General features: G+C 43.4%; 1 protein-coding gene across 6 annotated transcripts in view; it reads right to left on the bottom strand.

Annotated features, from left to right (window-relative positions):
- LOC115157045 (sickle tail protein homolog) overlaps nt 1-21860 on the bottom strand; it is an 88488-nt gene that overhangs the window by 33011 nt on the left and 33617 nt on the right. For 5 of the 6 annotated variants that reach the window (XM_029704924.1, XM_029704928.1, XM_029704927.1 and 2 more), the window contains exons 5-9: nt 20731-20827; nt 8899-9695; nt 8016-8143; nt 7689-7858; nt 6868-7052 (exon numbers count right to left, since the gene is read on the bottom strand). In XM_029704924.1, coding sequence (XP_029560784.1) covers nt 6868-7052; nt 7689-7858; nt 8016-8143; nt 8899-9695; nt 20731-20827 — 1377 coding nt within the window. Of the gene's footprint in view, nt 1-6867; nt 7053-7688; nt 7859-8015; nt 8144-8898; nt 9696-10324; nt 10433-20730; nt 20828-21860 lie in introns of those variants that run through there. The other variant, XM_029704930.1, reaches the window with a different exon arrangement.

Raw genomic sequence — 21860 nt, 5'->3', positions numbered from 1 at the left:
TTACTTCTAGGCTCGACTACTGCAATGCTCTACTTTCCGGCTACCCGGATAAAGCACTAAACAAACTTCAGTTAGTGCTAAATACGGCTGCTAGAATCCTGACTAGAACCAAAAAATTTGATCATATTACTCCAGTGCTAGCTTCCCTACACTGGCTTCCTGTTAAGGCAAGGGCTGATTTCAAGGTTTTACTGCTAACCTACAAAGCATTACATGGGCTTGCTCCTACCTATCTTTCCGATTTGGTCCTGCCGTACATACCTACACGTACGCTACGGTCACAAGACGCAGGCCTCCTAATTGTCCCTAGAATTTCTAAGCAAACGGCTGGAGGTAGGGCTTTCTCCTATAGAGCTCCATTTTTATGGAATGGTCTGCCTACCCATGTGAGAGACGCAGACTCAGTCTCAACCTTTAAGTCTTTACTGAAGACTTATCTCTTCAGTAGGTCCTATGATTAAGTATAGTCTGGCCCAGGAGTGTGAAGGTGAACGGAAAGGCTGGAGCAACGAACCGCCCTTGCTGTCTCTGCCTTGTCGGTTCCCCTCTTCCCACTGGGATTCTCTGCCTCTAACCCTTTTACAGGGGCTGAGTCACTGACTTACTGGTGTTCTTCCATGCCGTCCATGGGAGGGGTGCGTCACTTGAGTAGGTTGAGCCACTGACGTGGTCTTCCTGTCTGGGTTGGCGCCCCCCCCTTGGGTTGTGCCGTGGCAGACATCTTTGTGGGCTATACTCGGCCTTGTCTTCGGACGGTAAGTTGGTGGTTGTAGATATCCCTCTAGTGGTGTGGGGGCTGTGCTTTGGCAAAGTGGGTGGGGTTATATCCTGCCTGTTTGGCCCTGTCCGGGGGTATCATCGGATGGGGCCACAGTGTCTTCTGATCCCTCCTGTCTCAGCCTCCAGTATTTATGCTGCAGTAGTTTATGTGTCGGGGGGCTAGGGTCAGTCTGTTACATCTGGAGTATTCTCTTGTCTTATCCAGTGTCCTGTGTGAATGTAAATATGCTCTCTCTAATTCTCTCTTTCTTTCTTTCTTTCTTTCTTTCTTTCTCTCGGAGGACCTGAGCCCTAGGACTACCTGGCATGATGACTCCTTGCTGTCCCCAGTCCACCTGGCCATGCTGCTGCTCCAGTTTCAACTGTTCTGCCTGCGGCTACGGAACCCTGACCTGTTCACCGGACGTGCTTGTTGCACCCTCGACAATTACTATGATTATTATTATTTGACCATGCTGGTCATTTACGAACATTTTAACATCTTGACCATGTTCTGTTATAATATCCACCCGGCACAGCCAGAAGAGGACTGGCCACCCCTCATAGCCTGGTTCCTCTCTAGGTTTCTTCCTAGGTTTTTGGCCTTTCTCAGGAGTTTTTCCTAGGGAGTTTTTCCCAGCCACCGTGCTTCTTTCACATGCATTGCTTGCTGTTTGGGGTTTTAGGCTGGGTTTCTGTACAGCACTTTGAGATTTCAGCTGATGTACGAAGGGCTATATAAATAAATTTGATTTGATTTTTTATACTTGCGTACTATTGTTTGTACAGATGAACGTGGTACCTTCAGGTGTTTGGAAATTGCTCCCAAGGATGAACCAAACTGGTGGCGGTTACAATTTTGGTCTTGGCTGATTTCTTTTGATTTTCCCATGATGTCAAGCAAAGAGGCACTGAGTTTGAAGGTAGGCATTGAAATACATCCACATGTACACCAATTGACTCAAATGATGTCAATTAGCCTATCAGAAGCTTCTAAAGCCATGACATAATTTTCTGGAATTTTCCAAGCTGTTTAAAAAGGCACAGTCAACTTAGTGTATGTACACTTCTGACCCACTGGAATTGTGAAATAATCTGTCTAAACAATTGTTGGAAAAATTACTATGCACAAAGTAGATGTTCTAACCGACTTGCAAAAACTATAGTTTGTTAACAAGAAATTTGTGGAGTGGTTGAAAATCTAGTTTTAATGACTCCACCTAGGTGTATGTAAACTTCCGACTTCAACTGTATACCAAAGTTAAAAAGTAGAAACCATATACTGAACAAAAATATAAACGCAACACATAAAGTGTTGGTCCAATGTTTCATGAGCTGAAACAAAAGATCCCAGAAATTATCCATAAGCACAAAAAGCGTATTTCTCTCAAATTCTGTGCACAAATTTGTTTACATCCCTGTTAGTGAGCATTTCTCTTTTGCCAATAGTATCCATCCACCTGACAGGTGTGGCATATCAAGAAGCTGATTAAACAGCATGATCATTACACAGGTGCACCTTATACTGGGGGACAATAAAAGGCCACTAAAATGTGCAGTTTTGGTACAGTGCCACAAATGTCTGACGTTTTGAGGGAACGTGCAATTGGCATGCTGACTGCCGGAATGTACACCAGAGTTGTTGCAAGAGAACCCAATGTTAATTTCTCAACCAGAAGCCGCCTCTATTGTCATTTTAGACAATTTGGCAGTATGTCCAACCGGCCTCACAACCGCAGACCACGTGTATGGCGTCGTGTGGGCAAGAGGTTTGCTGATGCCAACGTTGTGAACAGAGTGCCCCATGGTGGCGGTGGGGTTATAGTATGCGCAGGCATAAGCTACGGACAATGAACATGAGAAGATCCTGAGGCCCATTGTCGTGCCATTCATCCGCCACCATCACCTAATGTTTCAGCATGATAATGCACGGCCCCATATCGCAAGGTTCTCTACACAATTCCTGGAAGCTGAAAATGTCCCAGTTCTTCCATGGCCTCCTTACTCACCAGACACGTCACCCATTGAGCATGTTTGGGATGCTCTGGATTTACATGTACGACAGCGTGTTCCAGTTCCTTCCAATATCCAGCAACTTCACACATCCATTGAAGAGGAGTGGGACAACATTCCACAGGCCACAATCAACAGCCTGATCAACTCTAAGTGAAGAAGATGTGTCGCACTGCATAGACAAATGGTGGCCACACCAGATACTGACTGGTTTTTGGATGTACATCCCTAAATTTTTTAAAAAGGTATCTGTGACTGTAGAAAAGGCGCATGGAGTTGGTGGAAGAATCCTTTAATTCATGGCCAGTTGCTCAGCTGGGCCAGAGGCGCTTTAATTAGGTCAGGGGAAATGTCAGAGAGATCAACTCATTAAAAGTAGGAAATTGCCATCGCCCAACCTCGCTGCTATCACTTCCTTAACTCCGTCTAATCCAGACGTTCTGTGCGTCCATGAAGCCACGTAAGTCCACCGAATCTGTTACCTTTTCATCTGAACTATCTGTTGTGATCGGGAGAGCGGGCCATCAGTTATTGTTTGTAGTTATTACCGCGGGGGACGGCTTGGAGCGCACGCTTCAAACCGATTGTGTAATGTAAATGGTCAATGATCACAGCCCTACAGATCATCACAGGCCAATTAGGCCATCGATATATAGTTAATAGGTAATGAAATTACATGTACATATGAAGACAAACTTGAAAGGGTGAAATATGAAACGTCATTGTTTGCTGAACTGATCAATTCTGATAAACTAATGGGGATTATAGATTGAATAACCGATCACTGATTGAATTATTTGTATTATTCTTCTCATGATTATGATGAATAGTTACAAGCCTAAATGACTCAAGGATGATTCCTATTGACTTCTTACTGAACTGAATTGCTGAAATTACCTAATTATGTTAATAGTGAATGAATGCAATGATTTGATCTTTGTGATTATGAATTTGATTGGATACATGTTATTCTGTTTCCTTTGTTATGCAGCACAGACAACCCAGTAAATATACCACTTTATGGTTAAAGGAATTCCTGCCTCAGTCTAATCCATTTCACTGTCACCTGACCTGTGACCACCTGTTCACCTTCACTGTCAGTCATCCTACCTGTCCAGCTATCCACACAGATTCCGCTAATCTTTCAGTGACCAACATGCATATCGGTATTCCCAATCATGTGAAAGCTATATTAGGGCCTAATGAGTTTATTTAAATTCATTGATTTCCTTATATGAGCTGTAACTATATACTCTGGCATTCAAAACAGCCCTGCTTTAGGCTATCAAAGAGCTGTCAATGAATAATCATATAAATGGATGGAATCAGTGAATTAATGGCTGCAGCAACCATTACACAGTCTGACAAGCTACATAACAAAAATTATGCCTAATTAGACAAAATAGCAATTAAGTAGTTCAAACGACTTAATATCTTGTTTAAACTACTTAGTATCTCATCTGAATGACTAAGTCATTCAAACAAAATAATTGTAAGAGTCTACGTTTTTTTGAATTTATTTGCCTTGGGCTTCAGAGCTTCCGTAGTTATAGACAAAACATAAGCTTCTCATTAACCTTCTACCCTATTCTAAGCAAGCACTGATGTTATGTCAGGAGGGGATTTCAAACTTAGACACACTGTTGCTGACAGATAAGAAACCTGTTTGACGTGCTCAGTCAGAAGCTGTTTGTTGACAACAGTCTGACGAGCAGTCTGTGTCAGCTGCTGCTATCAAAGTACTCCACATAAAATAACACTCAAAACAGGTGTTTGACGGCCAGATGCAGAACAATGAGTGACCAATCTTAATGTATTAGTCAATTAATTTCCTTATTAAATGGTTAAGATGAATATAAAAAAGGGACCAAAGGTTGGATTCTTTGAAGTGACTATGTTTAATCCAAAGTCAAAGAAAGTACATGCATGTCTGGACCGAGAACTGCCTCACTATCCATAAAAACTATAGTTGGGTTGCCTGACAACGTCACGAAAACGATGCATGAGTTTTGACTCATGTCACGTCTATGCCAATATGGCTCAAATTTGCTAGCTAACTAATCAACTGTAAGAATGTATTTAAGAGACGTGTTCATTGTGAAAAGGTATTTCTGTTTTCAATAAATTTGGAGAGGAAATATAGTTTACATGTTGATAACAATCCTTTGATTCTAAACCAACCAGTCTGTTTTGCCCCAAGGGTTGCGCACACATCGGTTTTGTTGCCGGGGGCAGCAGGTAGCCTAGTGGTTAGAACATTGGGCCAATAACTGAAAGGTTGCTAGATCGAATCCCTGAGCTGGTAAAAATCTGTTGTTCTGCCCCTGAACAAGGCAGTTAACCCACTGTTCCTAGGCTGTCATTGTAAATAAGAATGTTCTTAACTGACTTGCCTAGTTAACCAAAGGTTAAATAAAAATAAATAAAAACATCTACACTAAATGACCAAAAGTATGTGGACAACTGCTTGTTGAACCTCATTCCAAAATAATAGGCATTAATATGAAGTTGGTCCCCCTTTTGCTGCTATAACAGCCTCCACTCTTCTGGGAAGGCTTTCCACCAAATGTTGGAACATTGCTGCTGGCAACTTACTTCCATTCAGCCACAAGAGCATTAGGGAGGTTGGGCAATTAGGCCTGGTTCGCAGTCGTCGTTCCAATTCATCTCAAACGTGTTCGAGGGGGTTGAGGTCAAGGCTCTGTGCAGGCCAGTCAAGTTCTTCCACACCGACAAACCATTTCTGTATGGACCTCGCTTTGTGCACGGGGGCATTGTCATGCTGAAACAGGAAAGGGCCTTCCCCAAACTGTTGCCACAAAGTTGGAAGCACATAATAGTCTAGAATGTCATTGTATGCTGTAGCGTTAAGATTTCCCTTCACTGGAACTACAGCCGAAGCTTGGCATTGCGCATGGTGACCTTAGGATTGTATGCGGCTGCTCGGCCATGGAAACCCATTTCATTAAATTCCTGATGAACAGTTCTTCTGCTGACGTTGCTTTCAGAGGCAGTTTGGAACTCAGTAGTGAGAATTGCAACACTCAGCGTTCCTGTTCTGTGAGCTTGTGTGGCCTACCACTTCGCGGCTGAGCCGTTGTTGCTCCCAGACATTTCCACTTCACAATATCATCACTTAGAGCAGGGCAGAAATTTGACGAACTGACTTGTTGGAAAGATAACATCCTATGACGGTGCCAAGTTGAAAGTCACTGAGCTCTTCAGTAAGGCCATTCTACTGCCAATGTTTGTCTATGGAGATTGCATGGCTGTGCGCTCAACTTTATACCTGTCAGCAACGGGTGTGGCTGAAATAGCCGAATCCACTCATTTGAAGGTGTGTCCACATACTTTTGAATATACAGTCTATGTTAAGCGTGAAAAAGTGTGAGAAATAGCTGTTTCCCAATCTGTTTTCCCACCCAAATGGTGCTCTCAAGATTACATAACAGCTACATACAGTATACAGTAACACAGGTGTTTAACACACAGTATTGTCTAACCCCCCCAGTCTCCAAGATGAATTTGGCCCAGTGATCTGACATTAGTAAAGTAAGACATAGGCTTTGACTCCATTACTAATCTCTCCTAGCACCGTCAGTACCACAGTCCCCCCCCCAGATCACACACTTAACAACCTCATTAGCACTCAGTTAAACATTGTGCAACATTACTAGCAATTTTTGGCTGAACACCAATGACTCATTCCATAGCTGAGTTAGTGTACGTAGCACATGCTGGTAGATAGACTGTGCTCTGATTCACTGGAATCTGTTCTGACTACATAATCAGAGTAGATTAACTAATCCCACTTTAGCGGCAACTAATTACTTCACATTGCAACATAAGATCACGCTCACAATGTAAGCTTCAGCAGTTAAGCCAAATTTAAAAAACAAATAAGGCATCTGGAGCAATTACGTATTACTATCGTCTGATCACTGTTTATTGTAGGAAGTAGATTTCTCTTTTTGTTGCCATAGGATATAATCTGTACTCTTGTTATTAACAATAGCAGTGTAAAAGTAAGATGTGCTCAACAAAGTAAATGCCTTCAATAAATGACATCCTGTGTGTGGGGTTCCAAACCCTTACCTGAGCTGGGCCAGCACCCTCTCCTCCATGGCCTGGTACTTGTGTCTCTCCTCGTCCACCGTGGTCCTCAGTCTCTGGCCAGGCTCTGTCTCCTGCTGTTGTCTCTGTAGGGTCTCAGACATCACCTCAGCTAGCTCCTCCTCTGCTCTCTTCAGCATCCCCCTCATACTGTCCTGGTTCTGTAACTGGTAATGGACCATACACATTGGTTTCAGTGGCATTACAACACACACCCAATGAATGAGATGCACTATATGTGATGGAGGAGTATAATGGAGTACATAATGTGAACACACACCATGTCAAGGTGTACTGTATATATTGGATCTAGATATATTCAGATTCTCTCAGATACCACAATTGTGAATATTGTACACCTGTCTTTTACATTTGTGTTTTCACTTATGGTGCTTGGATGACAAGAGGTATCACTTAAAGCTGCAATAGGAAACTTTTTGTGCGACCCAACCAAATTCACATAGAAATGTGTGTTATATATAGAAGGGTCATTCTCATTGAAAGCAAGTCCAAGAAGTGGCTTTCCGTTCTTAAGTTTCGTTTTTGCTTCTTTGACTTTCGGTTTTGTACACCAGCTTCAAAACAGCTGAAAATACAATATTTTTGGTTATGGAAAACATATTTCACAGCGGTTTAGATGGTACAATGATTCTCTACACTGTACTTGCTGGTTTTGTCACAAACTGAAATTAGGCGAACTATTAGAATGTTTGCAACCAGGAAAGGGCGGAGCGATTTCTGCATAGTGCATCTTTAAACAATTCTGATAATGGATGAATGTAACGTGCAGGTGTCTTGAGTACCTGTAGCTGTCGGAGTTGGTGAAGCTGCTGTCGGAGGTCAGTGACGTTCCTCCTGACCGTGGTCAGTGTGACCTGCAGGGTGGAGTCAGGGGAAGGGGCCTGAGGGACTAGAGCATTGGAGCCGTCTGCTAGGAGGGCCGGGGTTCTGGATGCAGGAACTGGTGACACTCCTACACATCAGATCAGTGAGACACAACTCTATGAGTTACTGTAATACCAGATTAAAATAGGGCAGATTCAAAATAACTTTCATTATTCATGCATGAAACCACAAAAAATGAATCCTAATTTGACTTTGTAACACTAATAGTTGTGTAATAACAGCACCTGCACTGTTGTTGACATGGAAAGGAGAAGCAGTCCTCCTATCTATCTCAGCTGGCCCAATAGCAAGTGCATGCTGAACAAGGCCAGCCAGACTGGCAATCTGTTGTTCCATGGCCTTCATTCGCTCACTGCAAAACAATACATGTTTGGCCCAAAACAATACTGTGCTATGTACAGGTAACTGCCAAAATAAAGTAAACTCCAACATAAAGTGTCTTAATAGGGCGTTGGGCCACCACGAGCCAGAACATCTTGGCACGAGCCAGAACAGCTTGGCATAGATTCTACAAGTGTCTGGAAATCTATTGGAGGGATGCGACTCCATTCTTTCACAAGAAATTCATAAGAAATGTTGTTGATGGTTGTGGAAAACGCCGTCTCAGGCGCCGCTCCCGAATCTCTCATATGGTTTACATTGTTTTCATGCTCATCAAACCAGTCGGTGACAACTCAAGCCCTGTGGATGGGGGTATTGTCATCCTATGGGGGCATAACCATGGTAGCCAAAATAATGGCCTGCCCAGGATTTTCTATACATAACCCTAAGCATGATGGAATGTTAATTGCTTAATTAACTCAGGGACCACACCTGTGTGGAAGCACCTGCTTTCAATATACTTTGTATCCCTCATTTACTCAAGATATTCCATTATTTTGGCAGTTACCTATAATACATAACAATAACAACAACAACAACGCATTGTATTTCTAACGTGCTTTATCAAAAACCCAAAGTTGAAGTGGTAGTTAGTCACCCAGCACCCTGGAAAACAGAGGCAATCGTTACTGAGTGGACAATCCAGACTGAACAAATAAAATGAGCCCTCTGTTATGCGAGTATCAACATAGTTATAGAATGAGTAATTCTATGTCTGAGTCTCACCTGGTCTGGGGGTCATTGGGGGTGAGGTGTCCCTGAAACAGCCTGTCCCCATAGTGCCCTGGGGGGAGCTCCACGAACACAGGAGAGGAGGACACAGAGGACACACTACCCCTGGTCCTGTTCACCACCTCCACTGTATTGCCATTACTCTCCTTCCGCAGAGACCGGCGAATAGGAGAGCCCCTCTCTGAGGCCACAGGGCCATGGTTGTCATTCAATCTGTGAGGGGAAGGGGGCGGGGTTTTGGTGCCGAGTGGCGGTAGTCCCTGGCTTTCCCCGTACCTCCGGGACTTCTGCCTGTAGAGGGAGTGCTGCTGCTCCGGGTTCTCTGTATAGGAGGCTGTGGACTTGACCGAGGCTCGGTGGAGGCTACCACCACCTATGTCGACCATGTCTCCCGTGTGGCCGCCCCCCTGGGAGGAGGCGATACTCAGCCGGCCCTCCTGGACAGCGTAGGGGTCAGTGACGTTGACATACAACCCGTCGGCACGCACCAGCGCCATACTTTTACTGCTCAGGTCCTCGTCAGGTTTGACGTCTCTTCTCTCCAGGATGGCACTGGGCGAGGGTGTGACGGACCTGCTGGGGGGCCCACTGGACATGCCGGCCCTGGGGAGGGTGGCACTGCCTGGTACCCCTCCCCCAGCTCGGGGGCCGTAGGGGATCCTAGAGGGGGAGGAGGGCATGGAGCGGACCGTGGGGGGAGACATGGAGCCCTGTATGGAGTGGACAGGACTGCAGGTGGATTGTAAAGTGTGCACAGGGCTATGACTTCCATACAGTATCTCCCTTGGTATCTGAAATTCAGAGAAAAGATCATCAAAGTAAATGGAAAGAGACTTGATGTGCTATGCAAAGAGACTCTCAGTCATTAGGTTAACGGTATGTCTGTCCCCCCCAAAAAATACATCTATGAATCAAAATGTTGCTTTCAAAATGACAAATCGTAGACAGGATGTGCATATGTTTTGACAAAGGCCATACACAGAGTGTGGGAGAAAAAGAGAGGAAAACCACATCCACAAAGGTGGAATTGTACCACAGGTAAACAAAACTATGTGTTTAGACATGTCGTTGTTGCACAGTCATGCGTCACTGTGCAGAGTGAAGACACAGAGCGTTTGTTGTGTATGCTGTGTGTGCAGGACTAATTCCCAACATTACCATTGACACATAATTCTCCCTGATCTGCATCTTTGTCTGTATTCAGTTCAGAGTCTTTTCACAACAACAATCTAAAGACAACTTGTTCAGATCATACGGTCACTTAAAATAGACTCGACACGATTCCCGTGAAAAAGTCCATTAAATCAAGTCTTGCATGTGTAAACATGCAAATCACTGAACTGGAGCTAATCTAAGCAAAATTACATTAGCCAGTAATAGTTGACTATAGTCTCAAGAATATACTTGTTATGGTACTCACACTCTTCCTAGTCCTTGTGCTGCAGGTGCATGCTTTACCTTCAGCAGTTGAGCAGATTTGAACAGTGATCAGAAAGTTATAGAACCGTTGCATGATGCAAGAGGGGTGTTGGCTAACTGTGTGTTCTGCTTTTTCATAGGGATTATCTATTCACCTTTCATAAGGTGGCTTGTCATAACAGATAAAACTGCATTTTGAATATTCTAGAATAACCCTAGAGTCAAACAGGTGACCTTATTCACAACGACTGGGAATAAAGTGAAAACCGGTTGTATTGTTTTATGAAAATAAGAGAGCAGCTCGTTCATACACAACAAGTCATCTGATATGTTTGTTGTAGTATTTTAAACTCAGTTTGTGCATAATTCTAGCAAAATTCCCTTCATGATCCTTTGCGCATAACATTGATACCCAAATATTTCCACAACAAAGCAGACAGACATTTAACATAGGCCTGCTACAATGAAAATATTCTTATCTTATTTTTCCCCCATTTCACCTTTTCTCAACCTGTGCAAAAACAACAGGAGTGCCTCAAACAGGAAATATTTTGAGAGTATGGCATTATCAATCTTATCTGGTCAGAAACACCCTAAAACACATGGGGCTATTCCATCTATAAAAAAAACATACTGGGCTGACCACCAGTGGGTACAGTAATAAACTTAAACAAAGACACATTTTCATGCCGACTTGCATTCCAGACCAGGGTAAAAGTGTTATCATCTTTCATCCACAAGCCTAAATGTCTCTGTGCCTACACTCTTAGGAAAAAAAGGTTCCAAAAGAGTTATGCGGCTGTCCACACAGGATAACCCTTTTTGGTTCCAAGTAGAACCCTTTTGGGTTCCATGTAAAACCCTCTGTGGAAAGGGTTCTACATGGGACTCAAAAGGGTTCTACCTGAAACCAAAAGTGTTTTACAAGGAGCCTAAAGGGGTTCTTCAAAGGGTTCTCCTATGGGGACAACCGAATAACCCTTTCAGGTTCTAGAGAGCACATTAGTTTCTCTCTGTGAAGAGGAAGATCTGCACTACCACAGACATCACATGCATTTATGGGCAGCAGGTAGCCTAGCGGTTAGAGTGTTGGGCCAGTAACCAAAAGGTTGCTGGTTCGAATACCCGAGCAAGGCACTTAATCCATGGGCAACTTACTACTATGGCTGACCCTGTAAAACAATGCATTTCACTGCACCCATCAGGTGTATGTGACATCTTTTTTAAATATATAGTCTGATCTTGTGAGGTGTGAGTTAAATCAAGTGGTAAATCATGTCCAGGATGGTCGGGCACTTCCTTCAGTGTTGCAACACAAGGTTGTACACAGTACGTCCATCTGTCAATCTAACAGAACACTCCTTTCCTGAGCAACAAGGCCCCTGATCCCTAGGCACTACTCCTCAGATCACAACACAACGTGCTGAGAACAACACCCACCAAAGGAATTTGAGCTCTTTCCCAGCAGGATTACATGCCTCCCAATTAGGGTTGCAAAATTCTTAGAACTTCAACGAAGTGCCTTGTTTTCACGAAATCCAGGTTGGAAGATTCCCAGAATCAGGAGGGAAAACCAGGGAATTTATTGAAAGTTCCTGGAATTTTGCAACCCTACTACCAATCCATGGGCCACTCAGGTGCCCACCTGACCAACTGAGCTAATTGATCAGTTCAGTGATTGCCTAAATTCAACACACCTGTCCTTCCAGGTCGGTTAAATAAAAAACATGAAGTGCCTGCAGCACTCCAGGACCAGGTTTGCCTACCCCTGCACTATGATGTCAAGATGGTGCCGACCAGTGGCGGTCGGAGCCATTTAAGATGAGGGAGGACATTTTTTACTTTTTATGAGAGTGGCCTTATTTCTATTGCAACATATTGGATGACAGTCATTCATATTCTATTCACTTGTTCAATGTAACATCGATAGATTTAGGCTACTACATGATAGTCAAATACCGCCTTGCACACTCTTGCCTGCATCTAGTGGATCTAGGGTTGTAATCATTGGTCCAACAGTTGTAAATTAGTTTCTATTGGACAAATTCATGTATGTTTATCTCTGTTTGCTTCCGTTTAACAAACATTTTTCAACAGAATCGGTGGAATGAATACATGCCTGATCACAAGTAAACACAGTTCACTTTCTTAGCAGCCACGTTGTATTCCTTCAGGCATCTACTCGCTCTCCTCCTTTCACCTTTTCCCTTCACTTGTGGACTTCAATGCACAACAGCTGTCTGTGACCAGGCGAAAAAAACCTTTCCAACCATACCATAACCACTACACACAGCCTACATCATTGTCAACATATTAGCTAAAGTTATGTCATAGTCAACATAGCAAATAGAACTAATGTGTTAGCAAACCCGCTGCAATCATGCAGTACAGTAAGTAGGTAAGCAGTTTAGCAGCTACACCGGCAGGCCCCGGTTGAAATAAATTAGTAAGACCAAAAGCTTGCCTAGACTTGGAAGAGTTCCAGTGTTGGATAGTCATAGCCAGCTAGCTAACATAGCATCCCTCTCTGTTTGAGCTGGGTGTTTGAGTAGGCCAAACTAGCTAGCTGCATTTGCTAGCTAAGTAAGTAAAAGTGAATAAAAATGACTAAATATAGCTCTCTCCCTCTTGCGTCTTCATTTTCGAAGAAATTAATTTAGTCAAAACTGTTCAACTACTGTCTTTCTCTCTTTGTTTCAAATACACACCACATTTTATGCAGTGCTAGCTAGCTGTAGCTTATGCTTTCAGTACTAGATGCATTCTCTAAACCTTTGATTGGGTGGACAACATGTCAGTTCATGCTGCAAAAGCTCTGATTGGAGGACGTCCTCCAACCTGTCATAATTACTTTGTAAGTTTTTGGAAGCAGGTGAAAACCAATGTACTCAGAGGAGGACGGAAGCTAGCTGTCCTCCGGCTACACCATGGGGCTACCCTAGAGTGCTTCATTGCAATGCAGTATGTTTTAATCAATTATTTGGTGACATGTCAATATATTTTGTATAGTTTACCTAAAAAGGATAACTTTTTTTATGTTTCACTAAATAAAAAAAATAAGAAATTCACTCGAGGAGGATGGTCCTCCCCTTCCCCCTCTGAGGAGCCTCCACTTGTGCAGACATCCACTATCCAAACACAACAAGATACAATATCAAATAACTTTCAACAGTTTGTTGAGACACAGCTCTGCCCTATTAAGCAAAAGAGCAGTAGATGCACATTTGGTCAAAAATGTGTTATTATTTTATACATTAAATACATGCTTTATCATGTGTACAAAATATCCTGCCTCCATTGTGTTGTGTTATGGAGAAAATGGGGGGTCATGTTGGCAGTAACTGCAGAAAGTTACTGTCTTTTTCCTTGGTTTCAATGTAACTGCCATCACTCACATCAGTTACTGCCTTTTACCTTGGTTTCACTGATCTTTGGGCTGCAGTGTCTACGGTTTACCTTGCCATTATTTATTGTTCTTTGCTGATACAAGTATCAAATTAGATGCCACTGACAGCCACATACAAATAAATATATGAAAACAAGTTTGTGTTTAAAAGAAATGTGTCATGGAAGCGTATTCCAGGGGGTGTACCAAGCAAGAAGGCAGTAACTGCAGTCTAGGGTCACAGGTCATGTCAGAGGTCAATATGAATAAAAAATAACCTCATAGTAAAACAACCACATCTCCAATGATCTGCCGACAATTGATTTGGCTGGACAATAAAAATAAAAAAACTTTGAAGTCATTTCTCTCAGTTTCACTCTATGAGCAGTTACTGCTCTTTTGCTTGGTAGGGTAGAGCCTTCAGAAAGTATTCACACCCCTTGATGTTTTCCACATGTTTTTGTGTTACAGCTTAAATTTAAAATGGATTAAATTGAGATTGTGTGTCACTGGCCTACACACAATGACCATAATGTCAAAGTGGAATTACAAATGTATACAAAATGAAAATCTGAAATGTCTTGAGTCAATAAGTATTAAACCCATTTGTTTTGGCAAGCCTAAATAAGTTCAGGAGTAAAAATGTGCTTAACATGTCACATAATAAGTTGCATGGACTCGCTTTGTGTTTAATAATGGTGTTTAACATGATTTTTGAATGACTACATCATCTCTGTACCCCACAAATACAGTAATATGTAAGGTCCCTCAGTCGAGCAGTGCATTTTTCAAACACAGGGCAAATCCAACATCACTGAGTACCCCTCTTCATATTTACAAGCATGGTGGTGGCTGCATCATGTTAAGGGTATGCTTGTGATTGGGAAGGACTATGGCCTTTTTTTGATAAAAAGAAACGGAATAAAGCTAAGCACAGGCAAAATCCTAGAGGAGAACCTGGTTCTGTCTGCTTTCCAACAGACACTGGGAGACAAATTCACCTTTCAGCAGGACAATAACCTAAAACACAAGGCCAAATATACACGGGAGTTGCTTACCAAGATGACATTGACTGTTTTTGAGTGGCCTAGTTACAGTTTTGACTTAAGTCTGCTTGAAAATCTATGGCAAGATTTGAAAATGGCTGTCTGCAATGATCAACAAACTTGACAGAGATTTAATAATAATGTGCAAATATTGACAATCCTGCTGTACAAAGCTCTTAGAGACTTACCCAGAAAGACTCACAGCTGTAATTGCTGCCAAAGGTGATTCTAACATGTATTGACTCAGGGGTGTGAATACTTATGTAAATTGGATATTTCTGTATTCCATGATCTATTCATTTGCAAACATTTCTAAAAACAATCTTTTCAATTTGTCATTATGGGGTATTGTATGTAGATGGAGGCTAAAAATATATATTTAATCCGTTTTGTATTCAGGCTGTAACAACAAAATGTAGAATAAGTCAAGGGTTATGAATACTTTCTGAAGGCACTGTAAGCGGCTACAGTATTACTTGCCTCTGGTTTTATTTCTATATGACATGAACTAACTCCGTGATGGTCAATAATATCCTAGTGTAACTATTTCAGAGACAGACTGTAACTGCAATAGACGTTCAGAAAATTCTACAGTAAATACTTGTCATTTCTAATCCAGAATGGGAGCTTGCCTTGAAAGGATCAACATACAGTACAGTACATTAGTGGCATGTAGCATGCTTTCAATTCAGTCCAATAAAATGATCCTATCCCATTGGGAACAGAAGTCATTTCAACGTCCAGTTTTTATTTACATTTTGTTGAGCTGTCAACTAATGTGAATTCAACGTGAAATCAAGGATTTAGGTTAAACGTTGGGTTAAAAAAAAAGACTACATTCCTTTATGTTGATGGCTTTTTGCAAATCCAATCAGTTTTCCACATTGAATCAAAGTCATCACATTGAATTTTGTTGTTGTTGAAATAACGTGGAAACCACAGTTTTTGCCTAGTGGGATGACATGGCTAATGTGATTATTGGAAAAAAGACAGTTACGCGATGAGTTGTTCATACTATCAGGGTCATAGTATACTGACTGAACGAAGAGTTCTTGAAAACTGACTTTTTTGGCCCGCGACCCTATTTTGATATAAAATAAAATTTGCGACCCCACCACGTAAAAGAAAAGTTAGCTAGTTGGCTGTTGATTACCTATGAAAGTCTATTACAAATCAGTCTGACATTACTTTGACTATATTTCAATCTGAAGGAAGTATGGTTTGAATGCATAAGAAAGGTATTGGAAAGTTCAGAAGATCATCAGGCAATAATTTTGTATGATATTCTTCAAGTTTCAATGTCACATGCACAAGTACAGTGAAATGCCTTTCTTGCAAACTCAAAATGCAACAATGCAATTATCAATAACAATGTATTACTAGAAAACAACATAAATAAGAATAGGATTTGTCAAATACACAAAGTAAGCAAGCAAGCACACTATATACATTAAATATTTACAAAGTCAGATCCAATACCATATTTACATGTGCAGGGATACTGGAGTGAGGGAGGTAGATATGTATAGGGGTAAGGGGACTAGGCAACAGGATACAAGATAAACAGAGTAGCAGCAGCTCGCATGTGAGTGGATGTGCAGAGTCAGTGTGAATGTACGTGAATATTATGTGTCAGTGACCAAATGATGGAGTGAGTGTCTGTGTGTGTGTGTTGGAGTGACAGTGTGTGTGAGTGTGCAGGGCCCTGTGAGTGTGCATAGCGACAGTGCAAATATTGAAATAAAGGTAAATAAAGATACAAGGTAAACTCCGTGTAGCTGTTTTGTTTGCTATTTATCAGTCGTATTGCTTGGGGATAGAAGCTGTTCAAGAGCCTGTTGGTGTCAGACTTGATGCACACGTACCTCTTGACGTGTGGCAGCAGAAAAAATAGTCTATGGCTTGGGTGGTTAGTGTCTGACGATTTTCCAGGCCTTCTTTTCACACCGCCTGATATAGAGGTCCTGGATGGCAGAGAGCTCGGCCCCAGTGATCTACTGGGCTATCCACACCACCCTCTGTAGCGCCATGTGATCTAGAGCGGTGCGTTTGCCATACCAAGCAGTGACGCAGCCAGTCAATATGCTCTCAGTGGTATAGCTGTAGAACCTTTTCAGGATTTGAGGGCCAATGCCAAACTTTTTAAACCTCCTGAGGGGGAAGAGGCACTGTTGCGCCTTCTTCACAACTGTGCATGTGTGTTTGGAACATTTTAAGTCTTCAGTGATTTGGAAACTGAGGAACTTGAAGCGGTCTACCTGCTCCACTGCCGCCCGGTCGATGTGGACGGGGGTGTGCTTTCCCCCGTTTCCTGTAGTCCACAATCAGCTCCTTGGTCTTGCTGACGTTGAGGGAGAGGTTGTTGCTCCGGCACCACACTGCCAGGTCACTGACCTCCTCCCTGTAGGCTGACTCATCATCGCCGGTGATCAGGCCTACCCCCGTCGTGTCGTCAGCGACCATAATGGTGTTGGAGTGCGTGGCCATACAGTCATGGGTAAACAGGGTGTACAGGAGGGGACTAAGGACACACCTCTGTGGGGCCCCTGTGTTAAGGGTCAGCGTGGTGGAAGTGATGTTGCCTACCCTAACCACCTGGGGTCGGCCCGTCAGGAAGTCCAGGATCCAGTTGCAGAGGGAGGTGTTCAGACCCAGAGTCCAAAGCTTGGTGATGAGCTTGGAGGGGACAATTGTGTTGAACGCTGAGCTGTAGTCAATGAACAGCATTCTCACATAGGAATTCCTTTTATCTATGTGGGTGAGGGCAGTGTGGAGAGCAATTGAGATTGCATTGTCTATGGATCTGTTGGGGTGGTGTGCAAATTGGAGTGGGTCTAGGGTGGCTGGGATGGTGGAGTTAATGTGTGCCATAACCAGCCTCACAAAGCACTTCATGATTACAGAAGTGAGTGCTACAGGGCGGTAGTCATTGTGGCATGAGGCTCAATGTTGTTGTTGTCAAAGCGTGCATAAAATACATTGAGTTCGTCTAGTAGAGAGGCATCGTTGGGCAGATAATGGTTGGGTCTTCCCTTGTAATCCATAACGGACTGTAGCCCCATTCCTATATTGTCCTTTAGCTCATTTTATGACTCTGCGGAGGTCATAGCAGGCCTTCTTGTACTTATTCCTGTCTTTGGCTGTAGCATCAGGTTTGTCTACGATAGCTCTGTGTGCGGTAGCCCTGCTCTTTAGTTTAGTGGCAACCTTGGTGTTAATCCAGGGCTTTTGATTGGGGAAACAGCGAACCCTCACAATGGGTACAACGTCGCTGATGCATTTTCCAATGAAACAGGTGACAGAGGTGGATAGCTCATCAATGTTATGGGTGGAGTCTCGAAACATATTCCAATCAATACTAGCAAAGCAGTCCTATAGCATGAACTCTGATTCTGGTGACCATTCCTCAACAGAGAGAATCATGGGTACTGTTTCAGCTTCTGCTTGTAAACAGGAAGCAAGAGTACAAAGTCATGAGGCAAACCCCTCCCCCCCTCGATTTCCCTGACGCCACTGTCCTGTCCACTCGGTGAATGGAGAAGCCATCGAGTTGGATAGCCATGGCGGTTATCCTGTCCGAGAGCCATGTTTCTGAAAAGCAAAGAATATTGAGAGTCCCGTTGGTAGTAAATCCACGATTGGAGGTCATCCATCTTATTATCAAGTGACTGTACATTAGCTAGTAGAATGGAGGGAAGAGGTGACCGATCCACCCTCTCTTGCCTCTGTAACGCCGGTGTTTCCTCTTGGGTTGCCCGAAAATTTGGTTGGAATTACAGAGAGAGGAACCATCAAACAGGCAAAGCTTCAATACAGGACTAAGATGAAATCGCACTACACCGGCTCCGACGCTCGTCGGATATGGCAGGGCTTGCAAACCATTACAGACTACAAAGGGAAGCACAGCCGAGAGCTGCCCAGTGACACAAGCTTACCAGACGAGCTAAACTACCTCTATGCTCATTTCAAGGCAAATAACACTGAAACATGCATGAGAGCACCAGCTGTTCCGGACGACTGTGTGATCACGCTCTCTACAGCCGTTGTGAGTAAGACCTTTAAACAGGTCAACATTCACAAGGCCGCAGGGCCAGACGGATTACCAGGACATGTACTGCGAGCATGCGCTGACCAACTGCATTTTCAACCTCTCCCTGTCCGAGTCTGTAATACCAACATGTTTCAAGCAGACCACCATAGTCCCTGTGCCCAAGAACACTAAGGTAACCGGCCTAAATGACTACCAACCCGTAGCACTCACGTCTGTAGCCATGAAGTGCTTTGAAAGGCTGGTCATGGCTCACATCAGCGCCATTATCCCAGAAACCCTAGACCCACTCCAATTTGCATACCACCCTAACAGATCCACAGATGATGCAATCTCTATTGCACTCCACACTGCTCTTTCCCACCTGGACAAAAGGAACATCTATGTGAGAATGCTTTTCATCGACTACAGCTCAGCGTTCAACACCACAGCGCCCTCAAAGCTCATCACTAAACTAAGGACCCCGGGACTAAACGCCTCCCTCTGCAACTGGATCCTGGACTTCCTGACAGACTGCCCCCAGGTGGTAAGGGTAGGTAACAACACATCCACGACGCTGATCCTCAACACAGGGGCCCCTCAGGGGTGTGTGCTCAGTCCCCTCCTGTACTCCCTGTTCATTCATGACTGCATGGCCAGGCACGACTCCAACACCATCATTAACTTTGCAGATTACACAACAGTGGTAGGCCTGATCACCGACAACGACGAGGCAGCCTATAGGGAGGTGGTCAGAGACATGGCCGTGTGGTGCCAGGACAACAACCTCTCCCTCAACGAGTTCAAAACAAAGGAGATGGTTGTGGACTACAGGAAAAGGAGGACTGAGCACACCCCCATTCTCATCGACAGGGTTGTAGTGGAGCAGGTTGAGAGCTTCAAGTTCCTTGGTGTCCACATCACCAACAAACTCACATGGTCCAAGCACACCAAGATAGTCGTGAAGAGGGCACAACAAAACCTGTTCCCCCTCAGGAGACTGAAAAGATTTGGCATGGGTCCTCAGATCCTCAAAAGGTTGTACAGCTGCACAATCGAGAGCATCCTGACTGGTTGCATCACTGCCTGGTATGGAAACTGCTCGGCCTCCGACCGCAAGGCACTACAGAGAGTAGTGTGTGTACGGCCCAGTACATCACTGGGGCCAAGCTACCTGCCATCCTGGACCTCTAACCCAGCCGGTGTCAGGGAAAGGCCCTAAAAATTGTCAAAGAATCCAGCCACCCTAGTCAGACTGTTCTCTCTAATACCGCACAGCAATTGGTACCGGAGAGCTAAGTCTAGGTCCAAAGAGGCTTCTAAACCGCTTCTACCCCCAAGCCATAAGACTCCTGAACATCTAATCAAATGGCTACCCAGACTATTTGCATTGCCCCCCCCCTCTTTTATGCCGCTGCTACTCTGTTATTATCTATGCATAGTCACTTTAATAACTCTACCTACATATTACCTCGACTAACCCTGCACATTGACTCTGTTCCGGTACCACCTGTATATATTCTCACTATTATTTTACTGCTGCTCTTTAATTACTTGTTCCTTTTATTTCTAATTCTTATTCACATTTTTTTTAACTGCATTGTTGGTTAGGGGCTTGTAAGTAACCATTTCACTGTAAGGTCTACTGTAAGGTCTACCTGTTGTATTCGGTGCATGTGACAAAAAAATATTTGATAACTGCTTGGCAGGGTATACCCAAACATAGAGAAGAATAACCCTGCTTCTGATCCTACTTCTATTACAATCAAGAATACACAAGGCTGCTTTTATCCCTGTGTGTGTCTCAGAATGATGAGCTAAGGGCCCCTGGTTAGGGATTTAGGACCGGAAGCTTCCTTGATGTCAAAGGTAGTGCACTAGACAGATGGATTTAGGGGACTTAGGGGAGCTTGTGTGCTTGGCTGTGTTATCATTTGGGCTTCACTCACCCTGCCCTCAGCATTGTTAGGCCTTGCGTTGCTGCGATTGAAGGCATGTGCAGGGTCTTTGTGGTACACCTTCAGACAGCATCGAGATGTAATATTTCTGGAAAAAAGAAAACCGTCCAAATTTACACTGCTTGTGTGGACCCCTATTCCATTTTGTAAACGCACACCATTTTGTAAAACACAGGTTTTATTTTTACATTTTTTTAATTGAACCTTTATTTAACTAGGCAAGTCAGTTAAGAACAAATTCTTATTTACAATGAGGGCCTAGGAACAGTGGGTTAACTGCCTTGTTCAGGTGCAGAACGACAGATTTTTACCTTGTCAGCTCAGGGATTCGTTCTAGCAACCTTTCAGTTACTGGCCCAACGCTCTAACCACTAGGCTAGGTTGTTGACATCTAACAGCGAACTACTCTCTGCTGTATAATTGCTAGCGCTCACGGCACTATATTCCTCAGTCTACTGTAGAGCAGTGGTTCTCAAACCTCGGGGGACCCCCAAACATTTCACAATTTTGTTGTAGCCCTGAACTAGCTCACCTGATTTACCTAGTCAAGGGCTTGATGGTTAGTTAACAAGTTGAATCAGGTGTGCTAGCTCTGAAATATATCAAATACATGGAACCACTACTGTAGAGGAGTGTCTGTGCAGATTAGGGTGTGGTAAAGACAGACACCCTGTCATCAGCAGACATGGGCCTCCTCTCTTGTTGCCTCAACAATACCCCATTTAATGCCTCCCTGCCTAAACTGAAAAAGCAGGATGTGGAGGAGTATTCATGTTACACTTAGAATGCTGAAATGCCGAAGTAGACTTAATTATTTGCAAGGCTTCCCCTGTAATTTGAAGATCTATACCAAAAGATGGATGTTTTAACAGCAGTGTTATAGATACTTGTACTACTATACAGCACACAAAGCTTGACAATCCGTTTTTTACCCAACCACACAACATACCGTAGCATTAGGTAGTATCATACTGTACCAACCTCCTTTGTTAAGTAAAAGTGTGCCAATTTGTGTCTTTCAAGTGTTTAACTATACCCTATGAAAGTCACACCTACTTCCTGTTGCAAGTCCTAAACAGTTTTTGAATGGGCTTCAAGCTTATATCATACAATTCCTGAAA

This window comes from Salmo trutta, chromosome 21 (assembly GCF_901001165.1).
Source record: "Salmo trutta chromosome 21, fSalTru1.1, whole genome shotgun sequence".
In the NCBI taxonomy this organism is placed as follows: domain Eukaryota; kingdom Metazoa; phylum Chordata; class Actinopteri; order Salmoniformes; family Salmonidae; genus Salmo; species Salmo trutta.
This window is presented reverse-complemented; position numbering and strand designations above follow the sequence as displayed.